The 20,962-nt window shown below is 34.8% G+C and overlaps 1 protein-coding gene across 1 annotated transcript; it reads right to left on the bottom strand.

Annotated features, from left to right (window-relative positions):
• Positions 1-540: 540 nt before the first annotated feature.
• Plscr5 (phospholipid scramblase family member 5) lies at positions 541-17,598 on the bottom strand. Its single transcript, XM_027934033.3, has 7 exons — positions 17,518-17,598; positions 12,285-12,451; positions 7,823-7,865; positions 6,524-6,744; positions 4,062-4,223; positions 2,048-2,209; positions 541-610 (listed from the first exon to the last, which is right to left on the bottom strand). Exons 1-7 carry the CDS (start codon positions 17,528-17,530, stop codon positions 572-574), a joined length of 807 nt encoding a protein of 268 aa, XP_027789834.1. The 5' UTR covers positions 17,531-17,598; the 3' UTR covers positions 541-571.
• Between the last annotated feature and the right edge of the window lie 3,364 nt (positions 17,599-20,962).

Genomic DNA, 20,962 nt, shown 5'->3' with positions numbered 1-20,962 from the left:
ACCTGTAACTTTTCCAATATAGAGTAAAAATAGCTCACTACAATAAGAACATTAGCAAACAAAGTCAAAAGGGACTACTTTTGAAAAAAAAAATTTTAGACATTCAGTCCTTTTGATTAGTAACTACCCTTAGTACCAGAAAAAACTTCAAAGTATTCTCTAAACATTGAATTTTCATCAGTGATTCTGAAAGCCTTAGTTCTCATCTTTCATGCTTACCATTGCAATAACTTCAAAAGGATAAAAAGAAAGAATGGTAATCTCTCAAAGCAACCTTGTGCTCAGGCCAGTAATTGTGTATTTAGCTGTCATGCATTCACAGCTGGATAATTGCCTCATTAAATTATGTTTTAATAAATATAATAATTAACATTTTGTTACAAAAAAAGAGAGAAAAATACTCAAACCATTCAGAAATGAAATCCAGGGCCCAAGGGATATCTAGAATAAAATGAAAAAGAATTAGATAGCGTCAAATATAGACATCTTCAAAGGGAAAGAGATCATTCAAATTGCCTTTTACTCACTGAAATATATTCTGCATATTTTATTGTTTTCATCATCTTGCTTGTTATAATCCAGCTAGTGAATGTTCAAAGAACATAAAATCCTACAAATAAATAAACTGGGTATGAGTGAATTTACAAAAGGCAACAATTAGGATCAAGAGTCTGACTTGTAAGCTTTGATTATATAAAGCAATTATATTTCCCAGTGGTGTTCCAGCAACATGTGATTTATCAGTAGGAGGAAAATTGAAAAGTTTTAAGCTTCATGACACTTACATGTTGAATTTTGAGAATATAAATAACTTGGAAACCTCATTTAAATCAGCACTGTGTCTCAGTCGAAATTTGATCAAGACAGCAGACTTCAATTGTAGATATTTTAGGTCAGTGTAGGAGATTATGAATTTACGAATTCATAATCTGAGCAAATAATTATGAATTTATTTTGAAATTATGAATTATGAATCTGAGCAAATAATTTATCTTGGAAAATCGCATAAGAAATTGTTTTGAAACCTACATTGGCCAAAAAAAGTGTGAATGTTTTATAATATTATAATCTTACAAAAAAGTAGTGAATGTCAGCTATTAGTTATTCCCAGTGAATATGTATCTCCATTAGATGCTCTGTCCCTCTCTGTCCCCATCTCTATCCATCTATTTCTGTGATAAGCTCTGAGTGTCTAGCAGTGATGTCACTACAGTATTCTTCTTAGTTCATGTATTTTCCAAGTGTTCTGGAAAGACTCAGTGCATAGGACTGTCAGCTGTGTACATTAACAGAACCCATAAGATTTAGGATCCTAAAACTGAGGAACAGGAAAATATGGAGAAGAATGTTGGTTTGTTGAAAAATTTTGTGAGTTTTTGTGAGCATGGTAAGTGGTAGTGAAGTGGTAGAGGGAGATGTTCAAGGGGGGTTAGGATCATAAGATAACCAAGCATTTTAGCCCAAGTGCTACTTGACTTATTGGGCCACCAGTCTCCACACATCCAAAAATGGTTTCAAGAATGTTGTAAGTTGGAAAGTAAGAATAAGGGCATATCTTTGTTATGATGGCAATTGGAAGCTCTGGATCTCATGTGTCTATATTCAGCAAATATAAAGAATTTTAAAAAACTGCACTTTTCTCATTCTGAACAGCACCTAGCTAAGAGCTAAGCAATGGAATTGCTCTGATTCTTACTCAGGATAAATCATGTGACATCTATATTTATATATTGTCAGTTAAAGTGAAAATAAGTAAAAAAAAAATCAAAATTGACATTGAAAGGGAAGGAAACTCAGTTTATGAGAAAAAGACGAGAACCATGTCATAGGGCATAAATCCCTGAGGGCCATTAGGCAGCTGGAGTGGGGCCACCCGGTAGAAATGAAGGCTATTAAATTTAGATTTATGAAGAACATTAGTCCTAAACTACACTTCCGTGTACAAAACACATCCTGTAGGTCAAAACTGTGTAAACTGGGATTAGCTCTGTGGTAATGAACAGGTGAGGAGAAGAAAAATCACTCAAACCCCCAAGACCACACTTACAAAGAGAAAACAAGCACCGATCATGGCTGCTTTGACTGTCACATCTAGGTCTCCAGGAACGTGGATGCCAAAGTTGTCCGCATTTGTGAAGACATCATTTACAAATCCTGACCAGTACTTTGAAATCTTCCCAATGGTAAGCTTTTCATTCATGGTTTTCACCTTTGAAAAGACAAGAGCTATCAAATTTGAAGGCAAAAAGAGATGACTGCACATTTTCCAGGATGCTTACTTCATGAGAGATATGAATTAATTTATTCATCATCTCCAAAGATCATTTCATGTTATTCATTCCTTTTATATAAGCACAAGACTGTAAATGTAATTTTCTAATTTATTCTTCAGAAATCATGCTTCTCTGATAGTTTTCTAATCCAACATCATTTTTTTTCCCTTTTTGTATGCAGATGGAGAATATAATAGCAATAAATAATTAAGTCCAGGAAACCACAAGATGGCAGCAGTTCAATTATATGGCCTAAACAGGAAGGTAATTCCTTTAACCATGGTGCAGATTTTAAGCCTGAATATATATATATATATATATATATATATATATATATATATATATATATATATATACAAAAATATGTTTGAGAAAGCTTTAGAAATAATTAAAATAATTTCCCCAGAAAATTTGTGAATTTAAACATTTTTATAGTTGATTTTATAATTATTAAAACATTATTACATATTATTAAATTACTTTACACTCTACTCAGATATTTGCTGTCATTCCTTTTTAACCAACCCTAAGTCATATTTTAACTTTACAAAACACTCTAAGCTAATGTATATTAAAGGAAATCATAATCTGACACTAAAGACTACCTTGTCAGCTAGAAAGAGTCTACAATTCAACTTTATCAACTATGCATTTCTTTTCCCTGTTTCCCATTCTGACACTGAAAGTTATTTAATATGGTCTTTCGCTTTCCATGTAGTGGTAGAAGACAGAAAAGAATGAATGTTACCTAGGACATTTCTATACCATCGATACTAAAGCTTATGTTTTACTTCTCCTCAGTTATATTAACCATTTAAAAAGCCACACCAAATCCTTTCAAAATGGGTAGAACTAGCCCATCTCACTTTGCAAATTTTGCAATGTATGAATAATGTTCCTGGAAGTCTGAAAACTGAAAAAATGAATAAAAAAATAAATATACACTTGAAATGAAGCTATCTCCTCTGCCTACAGATATATGTCTAGAGGAATCTGTAAAGATATTTCATTTTGTTACTAACTGAATTTATAATTATCTCTTTTAACATTCATTTATAAAAAACTGAGAGTGGATTACTTTATAATGAAATTTAGCAACTCTTACAATCATAGTTTTTAAATATTTTAATGGAATGCATTTCTGAAATGATATCTAAACTGGGTTATGTGACAATCAGGTCTACAAAGAAGAAGACACATAATTTAGGTGATCTGAACTGTACACATTTGCTTTATACCATGTATGCTTGTAATTCTGTATAAATCTAATTCACCCAAATTAGGATGTACCACTCTCTTTCAAAATCAGAAAACTTGATTATTTAAAAAAAATGTAACTTTATATACAGAAAGCTTGGTGTTCAAAAACTTAGATCAAAAACAATAAGGCACTTACTATTTTAAGAAAAGAGATAGAATAGCTAAGTACCCTTTTAGGAAAAGTGTACTTTAGCTTTAGCTTCAAAGCAAAAAAATATATATTTTTTTAGTATATTTAATAATGATCATCATTATTAATTTTTTATTAAAATTTAAAAAATTAAAAAATGCTTGCAGATGTCATGGCCAGGATGGCATATTTATAGTATTTTTTTTAATTGTTGAACTAGCATCTGCAACTTTAAGTTATTGTTGGTGTGGAACATATTGATTTATTAGATTTCACTAATATGTTATTTTCTAAATTTATTTCATGGATATTTCATGATTTGAATATTTTAAAAAATAAATAATATTGCAAAAAATCAAGACCTAAGTAAAAAATTTTATTCATTATGTCAATCATACCTCAAAATCCACATCTCCAAAACAGCCACATGTTGCGCAAGGACCAACAATTTTCAAAATATCTTCTTTGTTTGCATTTTGTATTGTGAATTTGGGTTGAAAGGGGTCCCACTTCTGAGCAACATAACCAACTACAGTACCCGGAGGGACTTGGATTTCTAACTGTCAGAAAAGATAAAGATAAAATGAGATTTTTAAAGGTTATTATATTGTAATTACATTCTAATACAAATTTACCTCTAAACAGTATATGCTGTTATGATATCATTTTTTGTATTCTACAAATATTTCTAAATATATGCTTCTAAAGATGTCAACCAGTGTCCCCTCCCCCGCAACATAATGTCTGACCTAGCCCACTGGCTTCATACCTTTCATCTCAGGCAGCTGGTCAAGCATAGCCATTCACCTTGTGGTAACTCACCACTGACTTCCTCTCAGTTGTTGCCACAACACATGTCTATTTGAAGCCTCCTTTACCAATCATTAAATGTTCACAAGTTTTTCCAGCCTCTTTGTGCTTGATTAAAAGAAAATTCCTTTTACAGAGTTACAGTTATTAAACAAACAGTAAGGTTCATGCCTTCCAAAGTGTAATTTGACTCCATTACCCTTTCATATCTATGGAAGTCAAATCAAATTCCTCTGTATGATGATAAGTAAGGGTTCCTTACAAATTTAAATATAATTTTTTGGCTTTGAAGTTAAATCAGCTCTCCATCATCCAATATCCTTTAGACTTTCCTTACTGAATTCACGGTCTTATGTGCACATCTATAGTGTTCTTAGATACAAAGAGGTGAATTTAATAGAATTGCTAAGGATGACATATTTGTTCCGAGATCAATTTTTAAATAATTGGTTGGACTTTTGACCAAGTTAATAAATATTAATGGGTATCAAGATACATTTTATCTTAATTTATGTTCCACTATGCTACTATGTTATAAAATATCAATTATCAGTAAATTTCATGGACACATAATTATTATTATGCAGACTACAACATCTTGGGGCATATTAACCTTCAAAATCCTCATAAAAGATGCAAATTCTCAGGGCTGGGGATATAGCTCAGTTGGTAGAATGCTTACCTCACATGCATAAGGCCCTGGGTTTAATCCCCAGCACCACACACACACACACACACACACACACACAAAAGCAAATTCTTGGGCTCCGTGTATGAGACATCTTATGGTTTAGCCAGGTACTTTTTCATAAATAGTCAGAGAAATAACTTCAATAGATGTTGTTAGAAACTTCCCTAAGTAACTGTCTTCTGTTTGAATATTTATTGCCCTTGTACTTATGTAACAGTGTTCCACTTTATGATTGAAATATAGTATTTGCTGCTCTACTACTATGACTTATTTTAAAAACGGACGTTTCTTTCTTTCCCCCCCATTTTCTCTCCCCCTCCCTACTCTCAGGGGAAACAGAATTACCTTTCTTCCCCATCCTAGGAAGAGTTATGTGTCCGTGAGCACACAACCACTACAGGAACAAATTAATTCAGACTTTGGGGATGGCACCAGAAGATCTCAGAAATGACTGTCTCCCAAATTAACACAGAGAACATATGGAATGGAGCCCTTGAATCACCTTTTTAAAAACCTCCTGTTCCTCCTAGTGGGGAGAACCACAACCTCTGGAACAGCAGTCCCCTGTTGATTCTCCTTTGCTAGCAAAGTAATAAAACTTTTTTTCCTTTCTCTCAAAACTGTGTCCTTGTTATTGGATTGGCATTGGTCCAAGGACAGAGCTTTTGATAACACTTAGAACAATACTTAGGATACAGGACTTCAACAGAGAATCTGGGGACTGGATCAGGACACTTAGATCAAGCTTGACAAATAACATTCCCTTGGTGTGTGATCATGAACAAGCGCCTCCATTCTGTGAACCCCAGTTTCCTTAACTACAAAAAGTGCAGAGTGAAACTTGTTCACTAGCTCATAGAAATGACATATAAAAGTCAATAAAGTAAGGAAAAATTTGGTGTCAAGTTAAATTAATATGTCAGTGAAAGTTATTGCTATAGGTCAATTAAATAATGATAAAAAGCTATTGTATTTTATGATTAAATGACTGAATCATTGCCTCTAGACTAATAGCATCATTAGCACCTCCTGAACTTTACTACTCTTGCAGAAGACAAGGGTGCATCTGCCCAGGGTGGAGTGTATAGATGTCACAACAATATATCTAGTATAGAAGTCCAAGAGGTGCATCTCATGTGCATGAGCTGTCTTAACCATTTAACATGATGGAGGCTACCTGTCTTTGGTTGGAAAGGGAAAAATTTAGTGACTCCCCAAATCCTCAAGCTCTTCTGATCCTAAAGAGCAACATACTAATTAACACTGGAAAGGTTAATTGTTCCATAGCTCCAGACAAATATCATATCACTTAAAGAAACAATGACTAACCTTGAACAAAAGAAAAATCCAGAGACTAACCTCTTGCAGGTAGCAAGGGCACCAACAGCTATTACACCTCAAGGGCCTGTTTACTGTGATCACCTCTCGACCTGAGTTATCTGTGATTCTCAGGGTGCAGGATCGCAGAGTGGAACAGAAAGTACGATTGAAGCAAATGCTTTCTTCCACTGCAAAGTAAATTCTTTGTCCCAAGCCATTTTTAATCTCATACTTGTTAGAAGTCTCAGTGCCAAGTATCACTAATAGAGAAAAAAGTTATTTTATTTTATAAAATAATGTTTAGGTCAGTATCAACCCTTTAAAATAAGTAGAGGTTATTATTCTTTATACAAATCTATTTCTATGCTCTAAAATTTGAGGTCTTATCTATTTATCAAGGTAAAATCTGAGAACAAAGCTATGTAATTAATTAACTGTGATTGCCAAACTATTACTACTCATGCACTTGTCTGCTAAAGAACCAATGCTATCCAGAATCTACTTTTCAAATAATAGCTTCATCATTGTTATGCAAGTTTGGGACAACTTATAGTAATAGTGATGATTGTGTCTAAATCTCTATCTGGTAATACATCTACAACTGTGTTCCATTTAATAATGTATCTCAATTTTGAAACATTTTAGGAATAACATAGACTATTTAGAACAGAAAACACTTAAGTAATTTGAAATCAGTTAGTCATCCTCATATATTTGTGTCCTGAGAAATAATTTTCCTGTTTGGTGAATCACTGAGGAACCGATAAAACCGTGGTGTATTATAATTTTGGTAGATTTTTGTTGTTTAGTCTCAACCTTGATTTCCATTTCTGAACCTGTTAAGAAATGTAAATGACTAACATCTTTGGGAATGCTAAAATACATTTTTTTATTTAACATTAAATGTAATGTGAGAATTTGGATAGTAATAGCACCAAAGACTTAGAGTTTTCTATTTGTATTTAAATCATACTAATTCTTTTACTTGGTGCTTTTATTAAATAAAAGACCAAGTGCTCATTTTGATATAATTCTTCTCTCTATACATTTAACTCTATGGTACAAATTATTATTATTATTATTATTATTATTATTATTATTATTATTATTATTATTGTTATAGTTGTAGATAGACAAAATATCTTTATTTTATTTGCTTATTTTTTATGTGGTGCTGAGGAGCGAACCCAGGTCTAGGCAAGCCTCACATGTGCTACCCCAGCGTTCTACCTCTGAGATACATCCCCAGCTCAGTTGAACATATTTAGATGTAAAGAAACTTCTGAGAACTAAAATATTTTCAACAATTTTAATAAATGTAGAAGATAATACACTTACTTCCGAGAAGCTCCACCTGCTGGTGTATAATTATCAGGTCTAACTGTGAAACGATGATAGAAAGGAAACAAAAAGAATTACATCACAATGCTTTGAAAACATCCAGAGAGATTACTATTAATCGCCTTACTATAATACACAAAACAGATGATTGTCATGTTTTCTATTAGAATGGTTGAAAACAGCTCACATTTCATAATTAAGAAGAGGATAAAATGTTTTATATTCACACAAAAATTTTACAGGAACCCTTAAAACTGAAGGAAACAATTGCCAAGAATAGGAAAAGCAACAGTGGTTAATTCTGCTAACTTTCTCTGTCACAATAAATAAAACAAAACAAAAACAAAAGAAAGAGAGAGAGAGAGAGAAAGAGAAAGAAAAGAAGATAACCTTTGAAAAAAATTCTATTAATCTCTGAATAATAAGACCTAAGATGTTTTAAAACTCAAAGAAATAAAGTGACAATGATGATTTGAATGACTAACCTCTCCCTTCAAACCCTATTCCTCAGTCACAGCTCCTTCCTCTTAGTGATGGAATTAAATTTTAAAAGAAGTTATACTATGAACATCTCTCATTCACTTACCTTTGGGCTGCAAAAGAAAAAAAAATAAGAAAGAAAGAAAGAAACCAGTAGATCCCAACAAAATATCTATTAAGCAGAATAAGAGATTTGCTACTGAATAGTGACATAAATTTGTAACATAATTACAATGAGATCAATTTTCACACATAAGCTATCCAAGACAGGTAAGAAATGACATTAAAAAGTATGTAGTGCAAAATGATTTTTTAAGAGAAATAAGAAGAGCTGAGCGAAGTGGCGCATGACTGTAATCCCAGTGGTTTGTGAGGCTGAGGCAGGAGGACTGAAAATTCAAGGCCAGCCTCAGCAACTTAGTGAGTCCCTAAGCAATTTAGCAAGACCTGTCTCAAAATAAAAAGTGAAAAAAGGGCTGGGGATGATGTGACTTGGTGGCAAAGCACCCTTGGGTTCAATGCCCAGTACATACACAAATAAAATAAAATAAAATAAGGATGGAAATTCACTAAGCAAAATTATGAACACTGAAAATACTGATGATCATTTTATTTTCTAATGTTTCACTCTCTATTTCACCTCCAAATTTTCTGTGCTTTATTCTTGCATCACATTAATAAACACTCCAGGAATTGTTGAACCAAGCCAATGATTGATAAAACTTGGTTCTCGATTGAATACCACATACCCAGAAAATTTGAAGCTACATTATCCCCTCATTTGTATATCCTGAGTTGGGGATAAAATCTATACCATTTCCTCTTTTTAAATCTGATTATTGATAAAAGACTACATGTGGACTATTTTTTAAGATTCCCAAAATATTTTTCTCAAAATAATTTTATTCCAAAACCGTATCAACAATTGTGGCAGACAATTTCTTAAAAACTTAGAAAAGTCTTTTGTAGTGTGTTGCATTACATCTGGGAAAATGATGAATCGTGGGAAAAGAAAAGGTGTCAAAAGGGTCTATGTGATTATTTAGCAGTGGATTTGTGCAGAAGTAGCTTAGTGATTGAGATCTGTGGGGTCAGGTCTAAGGTGCTTGAGTTTAGGAACTCTGAATGTTGGTGCCATGAGTTGAATTTTAGTCTTGAAAATCTGAAACTATCAATTGAGAGCGACCTCACAATGAAAAGGGAAATTGTACCTCTCTGATGTTGTGGTTGTTACTAATTGGCTACAATGGGGTTAGTGACTGTGCTACATATTTTAACCTAATCTCTGATATAATCTTCACAAAAACTCAGATAGATATTGCTAATTTAATGCATGAGGAAACAGTTCCAGAAAAATTCAGGAAATGTCCCAAGATCACAGCGTACATAAGGGGCCACCAGTTTGGACGTGCCTTCGACTTTCACTTTACTGCCATCACTAGACCAAGGGACAAGAGGAAAGAATTCTTAAGGGACACTCTAAAGCTTGCATGCCCTTCCTCTGTGTTTTCCTCACTCTCATACTTACCTCATCCTCTGTAATAAGATTGGATTTGATTTCTCTCTGTGGACAAGCCTCGTGGATTTGAGCATCTTGACTTAGGTTGTTCTTGTAGTTTCCTTTAAATAGCCCTGAGGCACTTATAAACCAAGGTCCAAATGGGCCCTTTCCGTCCTTTTCTATTGGTTGGTGAAATAGAAAGTGTTGCAAACTTTAAACAGATTGAATTATATATTCAGGTGTCAGGGCAAGTAAATTATTCCTTAAGTATGAGAGCTGTAGAAATGAAAACACAATCACAGCCGTGGATATTCAGCTTCAGATGCAATTCTTTTTAAAATATTTTAAATCAAGTTTACAGGTATCATTTATTTCATTTCATATATGTATTTCAAAAATAAATTGTAAATTACGTGTGCCTTTAATTTACTACTCTTACCTATAGGTGAGTAAATTGTGATAATTGTTCTTTTACACCACAGAATAAAATGCCATTGACTATTATGAATGCAAATCCAATCTACAAAGCATCCATTAATTTTGTTCTTAGATTTAACTGATGTCTTATGTAAGTATATATGTATGTTTATCTTTGTTTTTGAAAATGATACTCTCAATAGTCATAAGTTTGATTCATAGATAATAAAATAAAAATTAATAATCATTTAATATTTTAATATATATAAGGATTTTTATTATAGACTTCATTTATTTATCGAAAATGTAATATCACCAAATGTTCATGATCTTGTTTAATACTTATGGATTTTTTAGTTCAAAATTAGCACCTAAAAATTCATTTGTTTTCGTGTGTCTTCCAGATCCATGATGGAACACCTTTGAAACGCTTATTTATTTTTGTATGTGGTTTAAAGTGGATACATGTCTTTTAGTATAAAGTAGGTTATCATTCCCTTTCCATGTAAACGGTTTGATAATTTTGTGGTATATTTTGTTTTCTGAAAAAAGTTTAGCAAAAATCTATTTTTAGGAAATGTTCTACCTTTTAGATTGAAGCCAAAGAGTTCATATGTCTATTCATTGAATTATAAAAAAAAAAAAAAATTGTATTTGTGTCAAGCATCTGGCCCCGGGTGTGTCATCATTCATGGGTGGAAGAAGGATATGCGATGACCATATGTGATCATCAAACCTCAGCCCTCTGGCACTGGTATATCACTTTTATACTTGGCAAAACCTTGTCTGACAACATTCCCAAACAGCTTGCAGCAGTTAATCAACTCTAGTCAGCTATTACAGCTGATCCTTTCTGCAGATGGAAGATGGTAGGTTGGCTTTTCCAGCTCTTTTACACATCTCCCTGAGCTCTCCAGTCTCTGAAGTACATTTGTCTGCCAATGGGTTTCTGGAGGAGGCATCTGCAATTATAAACATTTTCCCAGGAACATATGCTGCATGCAGCTTAAACCCTATCGGGCATAACAGACATCTTTTGTACCTTAAGGGAATTAACACAGAGATTTGATTTTGATAAAAGAGAGAGACTTTATAGTTGAAAGAATGCCAGACAAGCTGAAGATTGCAGCAGATGTGCTGACATCTCAATATTAGTGTGATTCTAATCTTTGATAGGATAAAATGCAAAAGCAATTATACATACACACACACATACATACACATATACATACACAGAGCAATTGCTTTTTTTTGCTATGTAATTTGGATGATGCTCTTTTCAGACTGAGTTATTACAAGGTTTGAATCACTACTTCCTTTCCAATGACCAGAACAGTGACTGTACCTAATAGTAATATGATCTTTTGAGCCATTGGTCTAGAGATGCACAGTATCAGAAGATGATAATGTTAATTTGATGACTTGTTTTCCCTCGGATATTCATCTTCTTTTGGAGATTCAGTTGAAGAGGTTGAATTCTCACTTCTTTGCAGAAGCCCCCATGTTCTTTGAAGTATAACATTTCTCTCCTTGGTATCCCTGAATATTTTACAAGTTTGTGTTCACCTTGATTTTGTACACAGGCTTGTGCTATTTATAAACATTTTGTTTGTTTTGCCTGTTGTAAAATAATGCAGAATGTTTGGGTGAGAGGGACTAGGTTTCATGCTTTTTATATGCCTCGAGTATTGCACATACTCAATAAATATTCTTTAATTAAATGGCGGTAAGTGACTTAAGCATATGAGACAATTCCTTGAGGGTAAATTTCCCAACACCTTGAGCAATGAACATAAGGTAGATAAATGTGCTAAACAGCTCTATCAAAAATACTTAGTGTCATCACTCTGTCAAGTAAATAAGGAAAATAGAAGCAACAATAAAACAAATGTCTTCCAAAATAACTTTAAAATTAATATTTTATAATTTCATGTTTTATAATGTCTTTCTCACATTAGCAAATTATTGGTCAAGATCTTTCAAACTTGGTTAAAAAGCAAGAAATCAAGTTTGTATTAATTTTAAGGGGAAAAATTCATAGAAACAGAAAGATGTAAATACCTGGCTTAAATATTCTAGACCAGGGGGGAGGCAGACTGTTGACAAGAAGCTGCTTGGTGGAGTGAGACCTGGCCGCCATTCTTGGTTTCCTGGATTAGGGTTTTGCTCTGTGTCTGGAGCTCCAGGAAGAAAACGAGGCAGCCCTCTGCTTTTTGGGATATGTGCATCTGCAAGAGAATGAAAGTCTCAACACATATTTAATCTTAAGGCCAACTCATTTACTCCATCTTAAAATACGTTACTTCTTAGCTCAGATAATCTCTTGCAGCTCTTGTTTTAGTGGCCTTACTTTAATTTACACCACTTTTGCCACTAACACTTGACCCCTAAGTCAGAGAAAAAGGAATTTCAGATTTGGAACTTCAAATATGGAGGGATGTTATTTATGTATTTACTATAGGGTATACTATTAATGTATTTATTATACATTATTCTTCATAATATTATGTATAACGCCTGAGCATGATGCATACAAAAGTCTTTTTTTTTTTAATTTTAAAGTATAAATGATAGACTTGCTCCTAGTAGTTGCTCTTTTTCTTCTCATGTAACTATCATTTGGGTGTCTCTGTCATTGGATAGTGAGTCTTTTTTCAAAGACTAAAAGTGTTTTCACTTCTCATCTTTTTCCACAAAGAATCAGAATTTTGCAGGTAGATTTAGCTAGTGCATTGTGTTGTTTTAGATTGGGTGTAGGTGTGGAGCATGACTAACAAAGACTTATTTTCAGAAATGATAGAGGCTATTATGTAAACAAAGTACAGTCAAGCATTGCTCAACAGTAGATTGATGTTCTGAGAAATGTGTCATAAGGCAATTTCATTGTGTGAACACCATAAAGTATAGTTCACAAAGGAAGGTGGCTGAGACATCAGTAGGCAATAATCTCATGGGACCACTGTCCTATTTGTTCATCTAGTTGGCTGCAATTTCATTATGCAATAGGTGCATGTGATTCTGACTGTTCTAAAGACACATGAATGGAAGGGACAAGGAAACTGGTTCTGGATTTATACAAAAGAGAAATTTACAATACCTACTCAAAATTTTTGAAGAAGTGTTATATCTCATTGTGCACATATTAATATTGAAGTAACATATATATCAGTAAAAATACATCACAATGCTGTTAATTAAAAAATGACACCAAACTCATGAAAGTATGTTTATGGGAGGTGTTAAGGTTTGGATGCGATGTGTCACCCCAAAGCTCCTATGCAAATGCAGTAATGTTTGGAGGTAAGCTGATTGGATTATGGCAGCTATAAACCAATCCATCCTTCCTAGTGTGAATGGACTAACAGGGTGGTAACTGTAGGCTGGTGGGGTGTGGCTGTAGGAGGTGGGTTGTGGCTGTAGGAGATGGGTCATCTTTCCTGTAGCCCCTGAAATCCCCACTTCCACTTCCTGATGGTGCCAGGAGCTGAGCAGCTTTCCTCCATTATATCCTTCCACCATGATGTGCACCTCGTCTTGGGCCCAGAGCCACAAAGTTGGTCCCCTTTCTAAATCTGAAACCACAAGCCAAAATAACCTTTTTCTCCCCTAAGTTGATCTAGTTGAATATTTTTTTCACAGCAATGAAAAGTTGACTAATACAAGAGGCATATTTTTTTCTCTGTCTATTGCATCTCAACTATAATAATAATAAATTTTAAAAAATGCATTATTTCCTTTGAAGATAATACATTTCCTATCACTAAGAAAACTCAAGTATACCCTGAATGAGCAACTGGATGGGTATTAAAAAATGATGAGGAAATAAAGACACTCGAGGAATGCCCTTTTGGATACCGACATAATTTGATTCTAGCAATGACAGGCTCATTAGCATTGGGTGTACATATAATGTTAATGAAGGACAATTGCCAGATGATCCATTTATTTATTGAATGTGAAGGCTGCGGGACGAAATTGGGCTTATTATTCTTAACGTAGGATGGCTAAGTTTGTACAGGTCTTTGACATTTAGAATCTTTACAGGAGATGCTCAACTATTATGACCAAATGGAAAAATGTGTCATTTGACCCCATTGAAATAGAGCTGATGATACTCTAACAGTTTGCTTCTCCCAGAAATCCCATCCTGAACTTCTCTTAGATCTTGGACGGTCAGAAAAGACAAGCTTTCGAACTCCTCTTGCTCTCGGGAAGGGGCCCTGAAATGGGATCCCAAGTGTGAGTCCTACTGGAAGACTATGTAACACTAGTTCAGAATTGGGAGGTGAGGTAAGTGCCAATATAGCAACGGCATCTGGGAAATACTAAAAGGCAATCGACATCCTTTTCCAGTATTAGTGCCAAAAGCACTGCCATCATTAATTTTCAAAAAACACAGAGGCAAAAACATGATGTAGAGAAAACTAGTTCACCATGATAAAATTCAGAGTAGAGGTTCATTTTTGGAATGAACATGGGAACGCAGGGTTATGGTTCTAAACAGAAATTTCAGGGGGTGCCAGAAATGTTGCACATCTTTCTCTTGCTGGTGGTTACAGGCATGCACCTTTATTAAGAAACAACAAAACAACAGGGTGCTGTTTATGGATTTTAATGGTCATATGTTATCTTGCAATTTAAAAAGTACATAAGACCAGGCACGGTGGTGCATGCCTGTAATCCCAGCGGCTTGGGAGGTTGAGACAGGAGGATCGTGGGATCAAAGCCAGCCTCAGCAATGTGAGGCGCTAAGCAACTCAGTGAGACCCTGTCTCTAAATAAAATCAAACTAGGGCTGGGGATGTAGCTCAGCGGTTGAGTGTCCCTGAGTTTAATCCCTGGTACCACACCTCCCAATAAAATAAAAAGTACATAAGATTAATTTCTAACACAATATCTGGAATAAGATTATTAGGATCTATCTCACTCCCCACCCCCACCCCCCCGTTTTTTTTAAAGATTGTCAAATTGCTCCAATTTTATCTTGTAAATTGCTGTAACACAATGCAGTAGGTTATTAAGTGTTGGGCAAATGACTGTACGTTCCTTCCCAAGTTCTCGGGCCTTTAAACTCACAGCAGGTCCTTAAGCATTGGTGCACTTGAAACCCAGAGGATTCAGTGCCCAAAGTCTTTATTCAGGAATGGAATATTGCTGTGTTTCTGTCTCAAACTGTTGAGAGACATCGTCATCCTGAGATCACTTGCTTCATTCTCTGAGATATCAGTTTACATGGCAATCACCTCTGGAGGTAGTTTCTCTTCACCAGAGAAACTTGTTCTTTTCTCAAACTTGTTCTCAATTTGAGGACAACTTGTTCTTAAATGTACTTATTTATACTGAACCAGGGTTTCCAGACCTCAGGATTCCTCATGATGTCCTCCAGTTCAGACTGCCCTCTGCTTTAGTAGTGCAGATGGACCTGCTTATGAAATGTCCACCTCACCTGTATTCCCTGGGGGATGCTAACCAACAATATAGGTTCATGGGCCAGAAACCATTATGAAGTTACAAGTAGTGTCTTCACATAAACTTGAAGAAAAATCCTCAAAAAGGGTTTAGATCTATGATGATGACAATCTAGTCATATTATCATCTAGTCAAACAATATTTCTAACTGAAAATATAGCTTTATTGTTACTTCAATTCTTTGAAGAACTATTGGGCCTATTACAGTGTTATAACCACACCGTGTGTTAAATTTTACCAGTAAACTGCAGAAGGGGGGTTCTTTTTCCACTCAAAGTTTTGCCTCTAAGTTTAGTCTTAAGTCCTTATCATTACAGAACATCACTGCTTTTTGGGGGTAGATTAATCACATTTTGATCATAGCATTGCTTTCTAGTCACAAGTTTCTTCAAAGACCCAGACCACCAGATGAAGAAGGAAATCCTTTGAATTTCTATCTGGCTTTGAATTTCTATCTACTCTTTTAAAAATGTATAACCAGCTTATAAATATTTTACGTATTCTGCAACTCTTTACCTTACAGGCTACCGTGTTGCTGTAACTCTCATAAAGTGATGAAGAGTTTTGGAATAAGTGTTAGTGTTATTATTAAATGAAAGAAAATTCTGATCAAGGTTTTTGCTTGCCTTTAAATATAGACAATGAAGTATGCATGTATTAAAATTCACATTTTGCTGTTTCTTGTATGTATTTTAAAATTGGCCTGTAAGTTTTCCCTCTTTTTCTCAGGGACTGGCCTATATTAAACAGTGAATAAAAATTGAAAGAATAAATTATTTGTTTAATGTTAAATACTGTCTGAACTGTGCTTTCAGAAAGGAAGTATGGATATTTTAATAGTTCATTAATTGAATTTAGGATATTATAAACTTTCGGACTTATTTTAAATAGGTTTAAAAGTTTCCACCAATTATACAAATCATAATTCTTTATGCTAAAGCCTTTTAGCCTTGAGTTTAAATGTTTGTTCTGACAATGGAACAAAGGCATGTTACAGTTTCATTTTTATACAATTACACAAGTGCTTTCTGGGAAATTGCAACTTATTTCCCTGGAGGGGGAAAAACCCACATATTTTGAGAACTTAAGAAAACACTAACAGCATTTCTATAGTTTTAAGGATATAAAAAAAATTTACCAGACCCTTGTCTCCAAAGTCCCTAATTGATTCCCTTGCTTAAATTAAATATTTTAGATTCTTTTAAATTAATTTACTATCAAAGAAATTGTGAAAATTTTTAAATTCATAAACCAGAAGAAGTATTCATTTGTGGTTAATCAAATTTAGTCTAGCAATTACACATTCTTAATTTTCTTCCCTGAATACTGCATAGTCTGGTGTTCTTCGTATAAATACTTTATCACATAGTCTGCATAACAAATGGGAAATTAAAAATTATTGAATTGTACTTAAAAGCCTTCTCACTAAGATGCAAAAAGTTTTCTTCAGATCCCTTTAAATTCAGAACTTCATCTTTTCCTTAAGTTTGACATTCAATTTTCTCATTCTCAATTTTTGGTATGAAGCTTTCTTCTTTTTCTAAATTTGCTATTTAAATTCATGAAAGCAAACATGTTTTTTTACATTTGAATTTTTACATTCTATGAGATAAAGTGTGTGCGTGCAAGTGTGTGTGTGTGTGTGTGTGTGTGTGTGTGTGTTAATGCTGTGTACTCCTTTAAGTAAAAAAATTTTAAAATGAGAAACTCAAAAGCAACAAATAGCAGCCCACAATGTATCAGTCTTGCTGAGTATAACACCTCAATAACTGTGTTTTTAGTCATTTGGAAGGATAATTTATTAGCTGGCTATATTTACTCTTACCTTTAGAGGCCATGAAGTTGTCTGAGTCACTTCTTCAAAAACAGCCAGGTTAAAATGAAAGGCTTTTCTTGTTGCAGCAAGGAGAGAAAACAGCATGCATAAAACTTCAGAAGGTGTCTGTCTCCCTCCTGTCAGCTTACAAATAACGGGAAGGGAGAGCCTCGCTGTTTCTAGACTGCTTGATTTTATCTGTTTGGACAACAGGGGGAGACGAATCTGTCACCAAAGGTGATCACTACTCAGAAACCATCATACAACTAGGTATCTGAAGAAAATACTCAAAATTAATAAAAGTCAGACAGGAAGGCATATGACATTTATCTTAAGAGTCTAATTTCCACTTAGTTGTTTTGTATGTTTTGAAATGTTCACATTTCGTTTCACTTTTACATCAGCAAGATTATGTTTTTTATTTCCTAAAGTCTCCTGTGCCAGACATGATAGTAAAACACCTTATCAAGGCCTAGATGTCACCTATCTGTGACTGTCTTCTCTCTAGTCCTTTCTGTCCCTTAGTCTTTTTGAAGGAGGACCTAAAAACCTTCCTGCTGAAACTCTCAGCTGTTTCATGTGTCCTGAAACTGTCCTCTCAGGAAATAATTTCATCCAAAGACATTTTCACGATTTTCACAATTATAAATGCAATTCTTGATATGTTAAAAATTATTTGAACATTGTGGCTCAGTGATAGAGGGCTTGCCTAGCACATGTGTGGCACTGGGTTTGAGCCTCAGCACCACATAAAAATAAATAAATAAATAAACAAACAAACAAATAAATAAATAAAAATAAAGTTAAAAAATTATTTGGACATCATTATTTTTATTTTTCTCTCAGGATTGGTCCCCTACTCCTTACCTCCCCCAAAAGAAAGAAAACAAGAAGAGAATGTATTTTGAATTTTATGCACACAAGTAAACTTTTATTTTTCATATTAAAATTAAATTTGCTTAATTAGAAACATTGGGAAATATAAACCTTCAATAACTTCACAAAGTAAATCAATCAAAACATACAGATATTGAATGCACTGTGTACTGGGAAAGATGCCCTAACCTTGCTTGGCTACATAGCTCGCATTTCTAAGTGCCACTGCCCAGGTGACCTTGTGGATGTTGCCTACCAAGTCATCTGCCCTAGGTGGCTCAATTCAAGGAGGTCAAACCTGAAGGCTCTATTGCATTACCAGTAACACTTTCTGCTTTTAAAAATAGTTAAGTGGCTTCTTAAGGTGTAGTAATAAAAAAACTCAACATAGTCCTCAAAGGACATAGATTGTCAAAGTTTTTGATCTTTTTTTGGCAAAGAGAAGTTTTTTTGTTTTTAAATTTTTTCCTACTTTTTGATGTTTCAGGTTGAAAAGTCTGTCTTATTTGTCATTTTGCAAAATATGTATAATATGATTTGCATTTCTAAATGAAACTATACGTGTTTTAAGTTTCTTAATATTTGCATGGGCTTTGGCAAAAATTTCATCCAAAGATATTAATTATACTCTCACACAAGGAGCTTTATCACCTCTGGTTATAATTGACTATTTCATTCTGGTTTTCTGCAGAGCACTAACTTCAAAATAAAAATTAAAATCCAAGTAAGTTGAACACATGTGACCCATACAAGGTAAAACATCACTTTATTTGAATATACCCATATAAATAATTGAAGGGATCTTTCAATATTTAATCTACAATGGGGACTTTCCAGGCCACCTCACCTGGAAAGGCTATTGACTACTTCTCTGGTGCATTCTGCCTCTGTCTTGCCAGGCAGTATCAACTTTCTTCCTTCCCTGGGGGTTGAAACCAGGGTCTCCTGCATGCTAGGCAAGCTCTCCACCACTGAGCTATGTCCACAGTCCTTTTTTCTTTCTTTCTTTCTTTCTATGTTTTGAGACAAGGTCTCTCTAAATTGCCCAGCCGGGCTCTAACTTGTGATCCTCATGCTTCAAGCCTCCTGAGTGGCAGGGATTACAGGAATGTGCCTCCTTGGAAAGTTGGTGTATTTCCTTTTAAAGGCCTAGACTTCACCTATCTGTGACTGCCTTCTCTCTAGTCCTTCCTGTTCCTTAGTCTTTCTGAAGGAGGACCTAAAAACCTCTCTGCTGAAACTCTCAGCTGTTTCATGTGTCCTGACACTGTCCTCTCAGGCAGCCTAGCAACCCTGATCTGAGCACCCTGAGCCAGCCTTGCCTGTGCTCCTGCTCAGATTGGTGCTGCCACCCACTTTACTTTCCTGCTACTGGTGCTCCTCGCCTAACACCTGCAGCCTGCAAAGAACCAGGGCCACCACTAATTCTCAAGAAGGCCACACCATCCACTCAGCTCTGTACTGTGACTTTTCTTTTTCTTTTTTCCCCAGGTGGGGAGTCCTAGGGGTTGGACCCAGGGTGCTTAAATACTGAGCATCATCCCCAGCCCTTTTTATTGTTTTATTTTTTGAGACAGGGTCTCACTAAATTGCTTAGAGCCCTCCCAAGTTGCTGGCTTTGAACTTGTGATTCTCCTGCCTCATCCTCCCAAGCTCCTGGGATTATGGGCTAATGCCACCATGCTAGGCCATGGTAAAACTTTTCAAAAGGCATCTGTTTCACTTTGCCATCAAAGTGCTGTTTTTCTGGTCCTCACTTGGTTTTCACGAAACAGCCAATACAAGGTGGGCATGTCAACTGATAAAATCCAAACCCAAAACTCACAGAATGGTATTGTAGTTTTAAAAAAGAAAACCTGAAAATGAATCTCAGAAAACTTAAGGTCAAAGGCCTTGACCCTTCCCAGGAAACTCCTTACTGTCCATCCGGCTACTCTTCTGGATGGGCCTCCACCTCTACCTAGAGAGCTCTGTGTTCCTGTCCTGGCCCCTCCTGAAAGAAAAGCCTCTACTATCCCCCAGCCTCAGTCCTTATCAACAGAGTGGAGAAAAAATTGCAACATGATTCTTAGAAAATTATCCCCTGCTTATGGCAGTTTTCCAGCACATATCATAACTGTTTCTGGAGGGTTTTCCATTCAATAGTGCACCATTGTTCAGAACTTTACCCATTGTTTAATGGTTAGATATTTGACTTTACATTTTCATAGCAGAGAGGTTTATCTAAATAGTCTCTTTTAGTTGCAGGGGAACGATTGCAATTTGTTGAAATCTGTACAGTAATAGAAAAGCAATGTTACATGTTACAAAACAAAACAAAACAAAAACACTGATATGCTCTGGGTAGCATCTGGGAAAATGGAGCAGGATGTAAGCCTACAGGTGGGGACAGAACAAGGACCAGATGAGCCAGTTTTAGGAATACTTCACTAGGTTTATGGTTCTTCTGCCTCCGATTTTATGTGTTCCTAAAAATTACGCACACAACATAAATACATATTTATTTATACATATACACAGGTACATATGCAAATATGTATGAAGTGAGAGAAATTTGTTTCTCTTTTTTTATATTTAT

The sequence above is a fragment of the Marmota flaviventris genome, chromosome 8 (assembly GCF_047511675.1).
Source record: "Marmota flaviventris isolate mMarFla1 chromosome 8, mMarFla1.hap1, whole genome shotgun sequence".
NCBI classification, from domain to species: domain Eukaryota; kingdom Metazoa; phylum Chordata; class Mammalia; order Rodentia; family Sciuridae; genus Marmota; species Marmota flaviventris.
Note: the sequence above shows the minus strand (reverse complement) of the source record. Positions and strands in the feature narration are given on the sequence as shown.

Excerpts from the sequence above, each read along its gene's own strand:
- Plscr5 (XM_027934033.3), bottom strand. Across the intron at positions 7,866-12,284 it reads GTCTAGAATATTTAAGCCAG|TTAGACCTGATAATTATACA; the intron begins GTATTTACATCT and ends ATCGTTTCACAG. Across the intron at positions 4,224-6,523 it reads GCCCTTGCTACCTGCAAGAG|TTAGAAATCCAAGTCCCTCC; the intron begins GTTAGTCTCTGG and ends CTTTTCTGACAG.